Here is a 16,054-nt window from a genome sequence, read left to right on the forward strand (position 1 = left end):
CTTACATAGCGTAGCGAAGAAGCAGGATGAAAATTAAATTAATCTTTTGCTATTTTATTACTTATTTTGTTTATTATTAATTCATTAAGATATTTAATATTTAATTAATTTTTTTTTTATTAAATAAATACACCGGCGTCTTCGCTGCCAGTGATAAAAAAATTTTTACGTATATATTTTACGTAGTAATAATTATTTTTAACTTTTATTTTTAAACGTAAAAAATAATTTATTCTTCTTTTTATTTTGATCATCAAGTAGATTCAGCTTCCTCCTGTACTTCACTTGCTTCCGTTGTTTCGCATTTTGATCTGAAATCAATTTACTAGATAAAAAGTAATTCTTTTGAATGAATATACAAATTATTTTTACTTATTTATTAACTTAATATATAAATATAATATAATTTGAGAAGACTGAAATAAATCATTATTATTTAAATCTTCTCTGCCGCGGGGGTTGAATAAAATTTTTATTAAAAATAATTTTTGTTAATTATAAATTTTTTTTATTATTTGTTCTTTTTTTATTTATTTATTTATTTTATTTTATTTTTTTTTTTTTTTTTATTAACGTGTAAAAAAAAATTCGTGCCGTCCCAAATTATTTTATCATTTTTAAACTTATAAATTTCTTCACCCACTGATGAATAAAAAATGGAATGAAACGCTAATAAACGCGACTACGGGGATAAATTTTACAACATATTGTTAAAACTAAGTAAACGAAAACGTAAACTGGATACAAAAATATTTAAAAATAATCGACATACATAATACTCTTTTTAAAATAATAAATATTCATACCAGCTCTGTATCATTCGCTTGTTCTTTTATTTACTTATTTTTTTTTTTTGTGTATTTTTAATTTTAAATTTAAACTTCCTTAGGCACTTACTGCATTTCTATTTTAATATTTTTATTTAAAATAGCTTCAATTAAAAATGCAACAAGATTATCCATTTAAATTTTTATAAAAATTTATTCGTAAATCAAAGTAGAAAAAAATTCTTAGTTTTTTTTTTTTTTTTTTCTTCTAATGTATTTTATATCAGACACTTAGATATTAAAATTACTTATCCCCCGCGTTATATAATTTCTTATTTATAATTATTAATATTAATATTATTATTATTATTGTAATTATTTTAGCACTGCTTAGCACCGTGAGCTTTTATGGCATCGGAATGTTGATTTATGAATAAATTTTACAATTTATGGGAGCAGCACGAAAATTAATTGTCACTTAAGACCCATTTGTCGTTGGACAGCCTCTGTATTTATCAATCAACAAGTAAACAAATGACTCTTTACCTTTATCTGTAAGATCAGTCTCTACGCGATTATACCATTACTTTATTATTTATTTTCAATTATTCATTTTTACTCGTATCGGGGAACATTTTTATACGCAGCCTAAGAGTTGATACAAAAGTAACTATCCAAATCTATAGTATAACTATCACTCTATTTTTATCTAATGACTACAATTATTAATAATTTTTGTATGTTTTTATTTTTATAGAAATTTAATTTCATCGTTTATTTAAATACCGCCGATACAAATTCATAGTTTCCCATTTTTTTTTTTTTAAATAATACGATTAGGTTTTTAAAAATAAAATTCAAGTAAGCGAAATAACGCGATTTTGTTCATTTAAAATATTCCTAATAAAACCGGTATAATATAATATAATATACATATGTAAAAAAAAAAAAAAAAAAAAATAAAATAAAAAATATATATGCGTAAACGCGTCAAGTTTTAATCAATAATTATTAAATCTTTCATCATAAAACACTTTATCCTTTAATCACTTATTTTATAAATCGTATCATAAATTACTTGAAGAAATAATCAATCAACTGCAGAAAATAATTCTCTACATATTCTACAGACTCATCGGTTATGGATCACAATACAAAAATACAAATACGAAAATTTTTTTCTTTATGTGTAAAATTCCCTTTTTTTTTTTTTTTTTTTTCATCATTTTCTTTTTCATTTTTCTCACCCTTAATGACCACTATTGTTATCATTATCATTTTTATCAAGTATACCATTTGTTTCGTTCTTATCAGTCCCTCCTCTCATTAAAACGTGGATCATAACTTAGCAGCTTGTAAATAAAAAAAAGTATGGTTTCTCACAAAGAAACTCCATTGGTCTTTTTGTCTGTATTTTAATTATTTTTCAATTTATCAACTAACCAATTAATCAATTATTTAATTAATTGATTAGCTTATTTATTTATTTTAAATAAAAGCTCGATAAAATTTGATCCACGTAGCCTTGATTTCATTTTAAAATATTGTATTACTTATGTTATGAGTTTATAGTTATCCCTTAAGATAATCTATTTATCCACGTAAATAAAGATAGCCGCAAACCGCGATAACGCCCCCACCGATTATTACGGTACCTATGCCTAGTGTTACGGGCTTGAATATTGACCTCTTGAAATTTTGCCAATTTTCCGTTTGCTGTTGGCGACGTTTCATTTCCCGCACCTGCTTCGCCAGTCGATCTTTCTTCTCTTGATGACGTTGACGTAATTCATTTTTCCTAGAATTATTCAATTTCATTTTACAATTATAATTACCATTGATATCATTTCTAGTATTACCGTCATAAATAAACACTGTAATAAATTACTACTCTTTGGTGTGGTATAAATTATTTCAAATTTAAATTCTGAGTAAAATATTGCAAAGATCAAACAATAATATTAGATTTGATTGTAAAAATTTAATTGTCTACTAGGAAATATCACACCTGTTATTTTTTACAGTGTACTTTTTTATTTTGGCAATTAATATGATTTAAATAAATATATCTTACGTGTCTGATGTATCATTATGTAGAGAAGTGTCTTTAAATAATGAATTTTCACTGTCTTCTTCACTTGCCGCATCAACGTTATTTTCATGTACATTATTTGAGTTTGTTGTTATTTTATTAATATTATCGATTAATATCGGTGGTTCCATAGGTAATGGTTTATTTGGAGGACCAGTTCCATTTTCTAAGTAATAAAAATAATTTGATTAAATTATTTATTTCATCACATAATAATTTTCGTAGTGCAGATTTTAGGAAGATTTCATAAAATCTATCTATTGCATTGGCCCTTGTGTCAAAAATCACATAAAATTTTGTTACAATATTAATTATTTAGTCGAGTAAGGCTTAAAAATGACATTGGTTTGAAAATTTATATATCTACACTGAAAAAAAAATTAACTTGAATCAATAGTAAAATTCTTGAACCAAAAAAATAATTTTGAAGAAGCTCATTGTCTTGAATCAAGTCGAAAATTTCTTAAATTAAATAAAATGTACTTAAACCAAGTGAAATTTCTTAGTTTAAGAATTTTTCATCTCAAACCAAAAAGATGAAATTCTTCAAAATTATTTACTTGATTTAAAAATTTCTTGAGATACTTGGGGGGGGGGGGGAGGATTTATTTAATTTTCATAGAATTTTTTAGTAGAAGCTTAGTTTAGGCATTTCCGCTGAAAATTCAAAATTTGGCGGGAAGTGCCCAATTAAATCTGTTGTTAAAAATTATATAAAAATCAAATAAATCCTCTCCCCCCAAAATATCTCAGGAAATGCCAAAACACAGCCCTTGTTAAAAGTGGAACTCAAAATTCCAATTTTAAAAAGTTCTTCACGGAAGTTATATTTTGGCACACCCTACTATATATTTATGTAATATAACGCGCACCTTGTGCACACAATGACTCCCACAATTGTTAATGAATCTTCATAAAACTTGGTAGACTTATTGTGGAGACAATTAGCTTGAATGAGTTCAATAATGAGCTAAATCGATCAATTGTTTAAAAATAGCAGCCATTTGAAATTTTCGAAAATTTTAAAAATCACGTGTTTGGTGACTTTATTAGGGAATAACTTTTCATTGAAAAATTATAGCTCGTTTCTCTGCATTTCATTTCAAAGCTCATGAAATTTTCTTTAATTTCACCTATAATTAATTTACTTTTCAATAATTACAACAAAAATGTAAGAAGCTGAATTTTATCTAAATCAGTTTCAAACAAGCACATTATATAACACGACAACTCCAATCATTTCTCATTCAAGTTAAAAGTCTCTGAATTGGAAAGTTAAAATGATTTGTTATTTATAATTTTCAATATTGTATCAATAACTAAAGCCACACACTTTTCTTATGGACTTGAGGGATAATAATTATCTATAATATTGTTATTATATTAACATTATGGATTATATGAAATCTACCTTCCATCTTGGCGGATGCCGAATAGCCTTTTTTTTGTCATTAAATTATTATTCCCGAGGAAATAATAATAGGAACAAAAGTAAAAAAAAATTACCATTTTCAGAGACAGGACTGGGTGTCAAATCAGACATCATACTTCTTGTAAGACTATCGCCTCGAGGAGGAGGTAACGGTGGTGGTTCATCATCTTCTTCTTGAGATGAATTCATGATATCATTATTCACGACATCGTAGTGATTTATTATTTCAATACTATCGTCCAAATTCTGTAACCAAATAAATTAAAACTTGATTAATAAAAATCAAATTATTTTTAAATCATACAGTAGTACAAAGCTTTTAAATATGTCGATTAATTTATTAAGAAAAAGCAATATACTACTGTAAATTGGTATTTATTACCACGTTATTGGAAGGCAGTTGTTTGGCTCCTTCGATTATTGCTGCATATGAAAACCGAAGTTGATCGGGTGTTTGAATAAGCCCCATACGAGACCGTCTCATTTCTAACAAAACTTCTTTTACATTTACTGAATTTAATCCATTTTTCTCGATCTATTATAAATAATTGTAATTATTTATTTTTTTATCAATAAATTTGACAAATTAATATAAATTTAATCAATTACTAACCAAAATAAGACAAGTGTCAACGAGACAAAATGTTCCGGAACGTCCGATTCCAGCGGAGCAATGAACAATTGGTGGCCCAACATTTGAGTCAAGAGCGCCAGATTTTCTGACATCAACTAAGAACCGTAAAAATGCCACGGGACTCTGAGGGACTCCGAAATCGGGCCATGTAATGTAGTGAAAATGTAAAATTTCTCTGCTTTTCATAGAATCTAAATCGGTTAATCTGAAAATATAAATACAAATTCATCAATAACAACTATTAATAATGATACATAAAAAATTATTTATAAATACCATGATAATAAATAAAAATATATATATTTATAAATCCAAGACCATTGTGATTATTAAGTATTATGTAATTGTCATAAATGTCAACTGTGATTATCGCGAAATAATTGAATACTGAGATCAGTGGGGTCGAGATAGATTTCCCAATATCTTATTAACTTCTAGTTAATTGACATTACGAGTAATTATTTTTTATAGGTTTAAATATCTATTTCATTATATGATAAATTAAATAATTAATGTGATTTCAAGGTGAATTAAATAATTTTTTTCAGAGTATATTAAATTTAGTTAGATTAATTTAAAAAGTCAATAAAAAGTTAAAATATCGTAATCTAATAATGGTGGTTGTTTAGAGAGACGCTCCTCTACAACCCTATTGGTATGAAATAATTGAATTTCAAGAATTACCTCAGTGTACTAGTAGTATAGTGAGAAGTTTCGATCCGTTTAACAAATTCCACTTTTAAATTAACGTCGGGAAATGTCATAGAGCTGTTAGATTCACCGAGGGGCCAGTACTGATGGCACTTAACTTGCTCCTTTTCGATAACTTTATTCAGCATGAGAATACCCTTTGAATTTTGCTCCCAAACCATCAACCAAAAGTGTCCAGCTGTGTATGGCAATGGTCCTTGAGTCAATATATATTGTCGGTTTGCTTTTTCCATCTATTAAAAAATTTTATTAGTCTCATTTAACTAAAAAAATTATTGTTTATTATTATTATTACTAAATATTTATAAATTAATAAATTACCTTAACAAGATTTGCATTAATATAATCGCAAGAGCCTCTTTGTAAAACAACTCTTGTATGATCATAAGGCGCAACGTCTCTGTACCGATTAAGATTTTTATTTTGCAGTTTCTTGGACTCATTGCACGAGTAATCAAAATTACTTGACTCATTGCGAATTTGCTGAAATAAATAAACATTAATTATTCACCCTCATAAAATGTTAAATTAAAGCACATATAATTCGCAAATATATGAATATAAATAAGTCATTGTTTAGTTTCTCAAAAAAAAAAAAAAAAATAAATAAATAAATAAATAAAAAAAAAAAAAAAACATCAACTAACAACAGTACACTAGTGTATTATATATTCAATTATTACAATCATATATTATTAACACCCACGCAACCGGACATACTTAAAAATAAAGTCAACTGTGTTAAAATAATCTACGTAATTTAATAAAAGTTAACAATTATTTTCATTCATTATATTTCCCCTGTTTTGTAAATTATTTATGAGTCATTGGAATTAACGGTATTACAAAGGCTAAAAATATACTTGAGTGTAATTAACCAGTTGATGTCGTATTATTTACGATTTATTAATCATCTAGAGTATAAAATAGTTTTATTATAATTATTATTTTAATTTTATTTATTCTTGAAGTTAGTTACTGTTTACCAACATTTGTTTAAATAAAAATCTAAAACAATAATTGATTTATTAGTTTATTGTTAAATCCAATTTGTTGTTGACCTATAATTGGATTCCTGACAATCAGATTATACACTCAAGATTACAGAATTAGATTAAAATAGCTTCTATCTAATTTTCTACTAGTAAATCCAGTTAATAAAATTGTTTATAATTAGAGTAAATATTTATAATGAAAATAAATCCTGATAAAAAAAAATGAATAAGTGATGAAAGAAAATTTAATTAAATTTTGATTCATGTTTGCCGTTTAGTTGATTAATTATTTCTTCAGCAACTAAATATGTAATATTTATTATTTTAAAATTGAGGAGCTGATTTTCAAAAGGGTATCTTTTTATTTTTAATTAATCGAGACAAAAAACTGGGTATCTTCAATTCTAAATATTTTTATCGAACTTTTTTAATTTAATTTAGCTATAAAGTGCTATCGGTTATGAAGCTACAATTCGATTTTCATTTAGGAATCTTTATAATTCTCGATGTAATTAATATTTAAAAGTTCAAAAAATTGCTTTTTTAAAATATGAAAAGATACCTTTTTGATAATCAGCTCAATTATTCGTTTGAAAATCCTGTTATAAATTTTATACCTGATATAAAATAGCCCACGCTCCTTTGGAATTAATCTCCAAAAACTCAGTCTCAACATTGCTGACAGCGTCCCTTGTCTCTGAAGTCATCCTGGCTGATTACAATCTCGATAAATTGTTACTGAGGATAAAAAAAAAAAAAAAATAACAATATTAGAATGTCAACGAACATTTATCTGTGTATATGTGTATATATATATATATATATATATTGTAAACTAGATAAATTGTTCTCTTTGTTATAAGCCATTTACCTCGGGCTAATTAGCTCACAATAAAGTGAGACAAGTGTGTCTTTAACTTGGGCTTGACTGAATTTATAACAATCGTAACGTAACACCCGAAACTGTGAGTTTTTAATAAAAATAATAAAACATAAAGCAACAAGAAAAAAAAAGCCGTGCCGAGGGCTTTTTTGGAGCGACTTCAAGGATTTACTCGGCCTCTGGCCATAAGAAATTGTCACTTGCCAGCCGACTGAAGAATTTAATTGCTATTATTAATTGTTTTAGGGTTTTTGTTTGTGGTCGAGGTTCCTCCTCGGAAAGCTTTTTTGACTCGAAACGGTCAAACGGAGCGATCCTTACACTTGCAGTAATTTTTTTTTAATTAACACAGCAACATACACTATACACACTTACGTGTCTGTATTGAGGCTATAAAACGAAAATGCTGAGAAGCTGACAATGCTCCAAATCTCGCTGGAGATCGAGTGCGTTGAGAATGAGACGCCAGTCCCTCTAGTGGGTGTTTGGTACGGAGGTTTTGAGAACTACAGTCCAGCTGAACTGAGGAGGCAAGCGAACAACCTGGCTGATCGATTGATGGACGCTGCTGTTATTAATTGACCCTATAAATTTATATATATAGTTAAGTTGTCACTTAACAATTTTTTTAATCTTTTTTAATAAATAAATTGCGACAAAAAAATTATTTAAAAAATAGACTTGTAGAAATTTAATAAAATTAAAAATGCAATTTCTTAAAAATAATTTTTAGAACAAATTTTTTTATTAAAGAAAATTAGAAAATTGTCAAGTGACAGCTAAATTAAATGTCATAATTAAGAGCCATGTGTATATGGAGAATTTTAAGTATGTAAATTAAAACGTTTTTTACATGAATTTGATCCATGAGTGTGAATTTGGCAGACATCTGATAATTTTTTAATAATTTATAGACAATTTATTTGTTACAGAAAAAAAAGTATAAAAAAATACATGTGGAAATTTTAACAAATTTTTTCTATGCAATTTTTTAGATTTTTTTTAGAACCATTAAGTCAAAATTAATCTAAAAATTTTCAAAAATTAGCTCTCTGCTGAATTCACCTTCATATTTGATCCAGAACATTTTAATCCAGATCACTCTGCTAGAAGACATCTTTATGCGTATTTAGCGTTTAGCGCGGGACCTAGAAATTGTATTGGTAAGTTTTTTCATCTCATTACAATGCCCTGTCTTTCTCCTGTTATAAGTCTCTTTGGTTTTGAAAGTGTAAAGGATCAAAAATAATTTAAATATTACAATTTTCAGGAAATAATTTCGCATTACTTGAAATGAAATCAATAATCAGTAAAGTACTGAGACATCGTCAACTGGAATTAATCCCAGGTAAAGAAAAAGTAGTAACTAAATTCTAAGTGACTGTGCGTGCCAATGAATAACACTAAAGTTGACAGATATTAAAAATTTTTTTTTAATTTTATAGCAATTAAATTATTAAAAAAAAATTAATTAAAAAGTTTCACATGTGAAAATTAATAAAAATTACAAGTGAAAATTTTTAGAAGCATTTTTTTATTGTAATTAATTGGTTAAAAAAATTTTTTAAATTGACAGCTGATCGCTAACTTCAGTATTATTACCAAGAGTGGTATTTTTATAAAAATAATTTTCAGAATACAATCACACAACTCTTAAAAATTTTTACAATGTATATTTATCATATATCGTAAATCACATTCTGTTTTGTATATTTTATATTCACAATAAAAATTTTCTGATAAATTATTTCGTATTCACCATTTAAATTTTCACGTTAATACTTACATGGAGGCTTCAGCGTGCTGATTGGTGGTTTCGTGACCTCTGGTGGTGACAGCAGGTACTAAGTTTATCACAAAACCTTCGACCATTTCTTTATATCTACAGCAATTACGTTAAAATTAACTCGCAACAAACTACAACAACAAATAGCAAGAAATTACGTGTCTCTAAGATCTGATTAACAATTTACCATTTTTACATTCAATTTTAATATATATAAATTTGATAAATCACCCAAACACCATGACATATGTGTCGGGAGGTAAATAATTATCACAATACTTGTTTGCTTTTTTGACAACCAGCTGATAACTTTCAATGTTTTTATTTAGATGGACAAGTCCTTAAAAGTAAGCCATGGGGCATCAGCAGTATTTTCGGATTTTTCAGCGGAATTATTTATGGAGTGGCCATGTTGTAAGTTATTATCAATAAAAAATATTTTTTAATTATTAACCATAAAATTAAAATGACATTAAAGTTAGCTGTCACTTGACAATTTTTTTATTTTTTTTAACAAATAAGTTTCTTCTAAAAAATTATTTTTATTTTAAAAGATTGCATTTGTAGTTTTTTAAAATTTCTAAATGTCAATTTTTTTTATAAATTTTTTTTTGCCATAATTTATTTGTTACAAAAATTCTTAAAATTATCAACTATCAGCTAAGTTAATTTTTATCTAAATTTAATGTCATAAAATTAAATTATTTTTGGGGGAAATTTTTCAGCTTCCAAACTTTAATTAACCCATCAACAACTAGATACGGAGATGGATACACCAGAAGTTACCGTCCAGGCTCTGGGTATTTATTTTTGGTCACAAATAATAAAAAAACTATTAAAATATAAGACTTGACCTAATAAAAATATTTATATCATTATCTAGAGCCCCACGTCCGCCTACGTCGAAAAAAATTCATGGACTGAATTTAAAACCTCCTTCAAATGTTCCTGGTGGATGTACAAGCTGTCAAGGATAATTAAAACATAGCAAACATTCATTTACATTCCAAGCAATGAAGAACAACCGCGAATGTAAAAATTTAAATTAAATTACCACAATAATTTTATTTTTAAAATCAAAATATCAAAATTAATTTTACAAATCGATTAATTTAAAGTTTAAACATATTGTATTTGTATTTACAAATGTTATTTATGGTATAACGATATATTAACTTACACTTATAAAATATTCAATGTATAATGTAAAATGAATTATTTATTTTTTATTTTTGTAACAAGCCCAGCGGCGATTGTCGTGCCGGATAAGCGAAGCATAACTCTACCGAGCTGTTTAAAATCACGGTAAAGCTCAAGACAAATTGGCCGTTGAGTTGAAATTTCAATAGTAGCGCTGGAGTTTTTGGGCAAGCACCTCGGTTTCTTTTTTATAACTTGTCCAGTGCTTTTGTGGAGTTGCTCGATTAACTTTGTAATAACCGCGGGTTCTACTAACGACTGGGAATGAAGTACTACTGGAAGTCCTTTAGTGATGGGCATTGCGATTGAGAAAATAACAACATGAGCTTCGAAACAAGTTGTTACAGGTATCGGCTTGTGAGGATTACAAATTATATCCCCGACTCCTATGTTCTGCTGCTCTATTCCTGAAATTATCAGAGAGATATTGTCTCCGGCGAAGCTATTTGTAATTGGCAATTCATCGGCAAGTATTCCTGCAAAAAAATTATCTATTTAATATCTTTAGTAGTCTTTTTTCGGTTTATTAAAAATTGAACTATAAAAACCTTTGACAACTCCATTTTCATTACGAGGTAGAAGCAATACTTTATCACCGACAGCTACCATGCCTGCTTCAACATGACCTGAGATGCAAAATCCTGAACCAGTGCCTTTGAATACGTCGTTAACAGAAAAGCGGAAGGGTTTGACAATTGGCCTCTCCGGGCATTTGAAGCTGTCGATAACTTTGAGTAGAGTTGGTCCGCTGTACCAACTCGTGAGTCCCGGAGCTTTCGAAGGAGACGCAAGGTTTTCACCAGATAATCCGCTGCAAGGAACAAATGTCACGGTATCTCGGAAACCTGCTTGTTTTAGAAAGACGCTCATTTTTTCAGATATTTCGTCGAATCTTTCTTTAGACCAGTCCACAGTGTCCAGCTTGTTTACTACCACTGCTATCTGTGAAACACCTGTTACAATTTTTTTTATTAATTTAATTTAATTTAAATTATTAGTTATTAGTTATAATATATTATATTTTATCAAGGGATCGTTCTGGTTTATCGGGGGACTGTTATTTCGGTGGTTTACGAATTTATTTCATTTTAGTTTTCAATGCTCCGAATAGAAATGTTTCTTTACTTTCATAATAAATTTTTTTTAGTAACAAAATAACAATTTTTCTAATAAAAAAATGCCTGGAACAGCAAAAAAACATCCTTACAGAGAATCACCCATATATCTACAAGAATTGTGTTAAAATTTCTAAGTAATCGGACCACTGTAACTATATTATTTTACGATATTTATGGGGATTTTCAAGTGAAAAAAAATAAAATTTTTAAAAAGGCTAAAAGGATTTTGTACGGTGCCAACATCGTTGATTGGCTTTAGGTAAGATTTTTTAATTTTTAGTTAAAAGAACTTTAAATGCTTTTATCTCTAAACTATGTTTTTTTGGTTGACTTACATATCTCTGGAACTACTAACCCGGTCTTAATGAAATTTAAATTACATATTTTACATAGTAGTGCAAATTAAAATTTTGATTTTTATTATATTTTAAGGAATAAAAACTGTGAAAAAAAAACCTTTTTTAATTCTCAACCATTTCGTTTTCACCATATTTATCAATAAATATTAATCTCCGTAGTTTATGCAATAGCTATTTACATATTGAAGGTAAATAATTTTGGTTTTTGTGTTTTAGATGAGCCGTTATCTTAAATATTTTTAAAAAAATATTAAAAAAAATAAAGAGTATATCTGTTGAGCTGAATAAATTTTAAATCAATATCTATAATAGTTTCTCTGTAAAAAAATAACGAATATTTGCTTTTTTTCGAGCACCAGAGCTAGAATGATTCCTTAAATTAATTATCTGATTAATTAAATTACCTAATGACCGAAGAAGAAGCGCATGTTCTCTGGTTTGACCACCACTATCAAAACCAGTTTCAAACTCGCCTCTAGTAGCATCGACAACCAATAAAGCTACATCAGCTTGTGTAGCACCAATTATCATATTTGGAATAAAATCCTTGTGTCCCGGAGCGTCTAGAAGAGTTACTGATTTAGTATCAGTTTCAAACTTTGTGTATCCAACATCCATCGTTATTCCTCTTTCCCTATTTATCAGTTAAATTAATTAAAAAAATTATTACTCAATAATAACCATACTATTAAACACATTACCTTTCTTCTCCAGTTTCATCAAGGACCCAAGCATAAGCAAAGGATTGTTTACCAATTTTCTTACTTTCCTGCTGATACTTATGAATCAACTTTGATGAAACCTGTCCCGAGTCGCAGAGCAATCGTCCAAGTAAAGTACTTTTTCCAGCATCAACATGGCCCACAACCACGAGATGCAGCTGCTCTTTAGCGTCTCCTCGCTTGTCTTTATAAATCGCTGCAACATCACGCTTATCTTCAGCGCTCTTAGATTTATTTTCCGGAGTAGCGCGCCCTGACTGTGGTGATTGACAACGTGGTGAATTTGGTATCGAGACGTTGAGATTCTTCTTGAACCCTTCTTCTTTTCCTTTAAGACCTGTTGAAGAGTTCGCTGACGCCTCTAAAGGACTCAGTGATCTCGGGCTTTCTTGACGTGCGTGCAGTAAATCGCTGTCAATGTTATTCTTCAAATCAAACCCCTTTGTAATTGTGCGTGCTTTTGCTGGCGTTACCACTCTCGCTGATGGCGTTGTTACTTGTACTGTTGGCTTTATCTTGATACCTAACTCATTATTATTTATATTATCATTATTATTACTAGGTAATTATTATTATATTAATAATGTTTACACAATTATAATAAGATAAATTATTATTATTAAATATTTTATTTACAAAAAAAATGACCCGCATATAATTCATGAATTTAAATATTTGTACAAATTATTATGCATTTAGTAGTTCAAATATTAATTGTTAAAAATAACATTGTTAGGTACTTAGTTATCGTTCAATTGTTTGAAACTAAAAAAAAAATTTTTTTTAATTATCGTGTAAAATATACACAATAATTATTCAAATTATGATTATGACAGTAATTATCGCCGTAAATTAGCCATAATAAGACTGTCGGGAGACGGTGATGAAAAATCAAATGGTTTAATGATATCACTGAATTCAGACTTTGATTTTACAATGTATGGTTTGTGACTTTTCCACTTTTTACACAACATTCTTCCAAAAGGTGACGCCATTTTATTGAAATGTTCTAACTCAGAGTACTTTAAGTCAATTAAAGTTAATTTGCATTCGAGTACTTCGACGCTTTCAACAGTCAACGATGAACAAATAGGTTCATTGATATTATCATAAAGTTCTTTTAAATTAAAATCATCTTTTCTTTTTGTGGAATTGTCTTGTTCATTAGCTAATTTAATTTTTTTATAATTAGCAGATGATTCAGACTGTCTCAAAGCTGCGGTTAAATCAATTTTCCAGTCATTAGACTTTTCTTCTTCTTTATCCTTATTCTTTTCTTTTTTATTTTTTTCTTCAAATTTCTGCTCCAACTGGAGATTCTTCATACTGGAGGACACTTTATCAACCTCAGTGTTAACCGTATCAACATTGTCTACCGACTTGATCAATTTACCCGGCAGATGAATCGGGCTTGATACTCTATTAGATAATTTTGGTATAACAAACGTATTTTTTTTTAATGGACTGTTGGATTTTAAATGATGAGCAGTCATTTCGGCTAGCGAACCAAATGATTTTTTATCACCGAGCTTGTCATTTTTCGGAATTAAATCTTTAGCGCTCGCATGGTTACTGATCAAACCGGACAAAGAATTAAATTTCGGTTTTTCCGGAGTTACTTTAGATTTATGACTCGCCATCAGGTCAGAAAGAGAAGAAAAGCCCGGAGCTTTGGTTTCGTTTTTTTTAGGCCCGAAAATCGGGGACCCGGGTTTTTTAGTCAGTAAATTCAACTTGGGCTTAAGGTTGTTAGATGTAATTGTTAAGGAACCTTACCTTACCGATGAACAAAACCCCACATGAAACAAATAATTAAATTATTTTGATTAGATAAGAGTTTTTTTATTTTATTTTTTGTTATTTTAAACAGTATAGCTACCTGATTGTGCCTCTACGCGATCTTTGGCCTTGGCTGCATCTGTTTCAATCAGAAAAATTTAATTAATTAGCACAATTGATAATTATTTAACCAAATAAACTATTATCATTTTGAAAAAAAAAAAAAGAATTTTTTAATTTCACATTTTTAATAGCAAAAAAAAATTACCAGACTGATATTTAGGAGGCGACGATTTAAGAATATTATCAAGAGCGACTTCAGCATTAAAATTGCATTCAATTATTTTCTCAGTGAGTATTGAATCAGGAACAGTATCACCGATAACATTTTTCACCACCTCAATACAGGACATCAGCTTAGCAGTGTCAAGTTCAGACAACTCAGGTTTTTTGGGCAAAGCTGAAGCTTTATTACCATCATCATCCTCATCATCTTCATTGTCTTCTTTAATATCAGACTCGTTGATGAAGGAAGCGATGTTCGGTTGCTTGTTACGGTCGAACAAAAATTCATCGGCTGTAAATTAAAAACATTAGTCAGCTGATTGCGTAAACTGGAGGAAAAAATAAATTACCTCCAGGAGACATGCAGTAGTCATCTTCTACAGAGTGTCCGTATACATCGTCATAGCCGTCGTATTCTTAAAAATAAAAATTAGGTCGTCATTAGACAATATTATTATCTTATTGTTGTATTGATACAGATGGTTATTTGATTTTACCTAACCTGTAAATTGTTACTTCTAAATAAATATATAATTGCTAATTACTTACCATCAGAATAATTCATCGAACGTATACCTCGATGCCGTGACATTTTGATGCTTGATTACTATTTTTTTCTCTATTATTGAAAGTTTAGCAACTAAAAACATTCGGAAAATTTTAATTTCCAACAACTCACGGTTATTCGTGTATGTTAGTATTTATCTGACTAACCAGCGGGTATTAGTCTAGAAGTTGAAGACACTATAGATTTTGTGTCATTGTTATTGGGCAGAAATCCGGAATTGTTGTGTGCAGTCGAAGATACCCGAAGGTAGTACTTAAGCTATGATCACTATAGATTTTGTTTGTTTATTTTTTTTTTTATTTTAAACAATTTATAATTTATTTTTTCAATAGAATTTGATATGCCATTAAAATTAGCAGTCACTTGACAATTTTTGAATTTTATTTAACCAAAAGATTTGTTCCAAATAAATATTTTAAAAAATTGCATTTTTTGTTTTTTCTTATTTCTGGATGTCAATTTTTTTTTGCCATAGTTTATTTGTTATAAAATTTTTAAAATGATTAAATACTAGAAATTTGAATAGCGCGCTGCGCGCGCGCCTTAATTTTGTCCAATAAGGAATCAGGTCCCATTTTTTTGCGAGTTTCGGCTATTGACTAACTTCACACTCTCATGTATTTTTATTGTAGGGATGTGCTAAGTTAATTCTCATGAATTTGATAAAAAAAAATTAAAACTTGGAAATTAAAAAAAAAAAAAATTTTTAAATATCTAAAAATT

General features: G+C 28.4%; 4 protein-coding genes across 7 annotated transcripts; 2 read left to right on the forward strand and 2 right to left on the reverse strand.

The window, feature by feature from the left end:
• Positions 1-44: 44 nt before the first annotated feature.
• Positions 45-7,929, reverse strand: LOC141529150 (tyrosine-protein phosphatase non-receptor type 1). 4 transcript variants are annotated; one of them, XM_074245595.1, is made up of 10 exons: positions 7,503-7,929; positions 7,249-7,369; positions 5,958-6,119; positions 5,610-5,869; positions 4,905-5,130; positions 4,674-4,826; positions 4,366-4,537; positions 2,842-3,025; positions 2,423-2,565; positions 45-311 (listed from the first exon to the last, which is right to left on the reverse strand). In XM_074245595.1, exons 2-10 carry the CDS (start codon positions 7,336-7,338, stop codon positions 199-201), a joined length of 1,503 nt encoding a protein of 500 aa, XP_074101696.1. In that variant the 5' UTR covers positions 7,339-7,369; positions 7,503-7,929; the 3' UTR covers positions 45-198. The 4 variants fall into 4 exon arrangements, with proteins under 4 accessions (XP_074101696.1, XP_074101698.1, XP_074101697.1 ...); XM_074245597.1 differs by having other exon boundaries at positions 2,455-2,565; positions 7,503-7,927; XM_074245596.1 differs by having other exon boundaries at positions 4,677-4,826; positions 7,503-7,926.
• Positions 7,930-8,099: 170 nt separating this feature from the next.
• Positions 8,100-9,445, forward strand: Cyp4aa1 (Probable cytochrome P450 4aa1; the record flags this gene model as incomplete). Its single annotated transcript, XM_074245157.1, has 4 exons — positions 8,100-8,117; positions 8,563-8,677; positions 8,785-8,862; positions 9,307-9,445. Coding segments are annotated over 4 exons (267 nt in total), but the record flags the coding sequence as incomplete, so codon positions are not given.
• Positions 9,400-10,511, forward strand: LOC141529159 (selenoprotein K). The gene is made up of 4 exons (XM_074245612.1): positions 9,400-9,559; positions 9,630-9,714; positions 10,026-10,100; positions 10,184-10,511. Exons 1-4 carry the CDS (start codon positions 9,541-9,543, stop codon positions 10,275-10,277), a joined length of 273 nt encoding a protein of 90 aa, XP_074101713.1. The 5' UTR covers positions 9,400-9,540; the 3' UTR covers positions 10,278-10,511.
• Hbs1 (translation elongation factor EF-1alpha (GTPase) HBS1) lies at positions 10,408-15,473 on the reverse strand. Its single transcript, XM_074245588.1, has 8 exons — positions 15,313-15,473; positions 15,114-15,179; positions 14,747-15,055; positions 14,579-14,617; positions 12,679-13,222; positions 12,382-12,611; positions 11,049-11,453; positions 10,408-10,976 (listed from the first exon to the last, which is right to left on the reverse strand). The coding sequence occupies exons 1-8, from the start codon at positions 15,353-15,355 to the stop codon at positions 10,516-10,518; spliced, it is 2,097 nt and encodes a 698-aa protein (XP_074101689.1). The 5' UTR covers positions 15,356-15,473; the 3' UTR covers positions 10,408-10,515.
• Between the last annotated feature and the right edge of the window lie 581 nt (positions 15,474-16,054).

Source organism: Cotesia typhae, unplaced genomic scaffold (genome assembly GCF_013202065.1).
Source record: "Cotesia typhae breed Kobodo isofemale line unplaced genomic scaffold, CoteBio_Ctyphae contig_44, whole genome shotgun sequence".
NCBI lineage: Eukaryota > Metazoa > Arthropoda > Insecta > Hymenoptera > Braconidae > Cotesia > Cotesia typhae.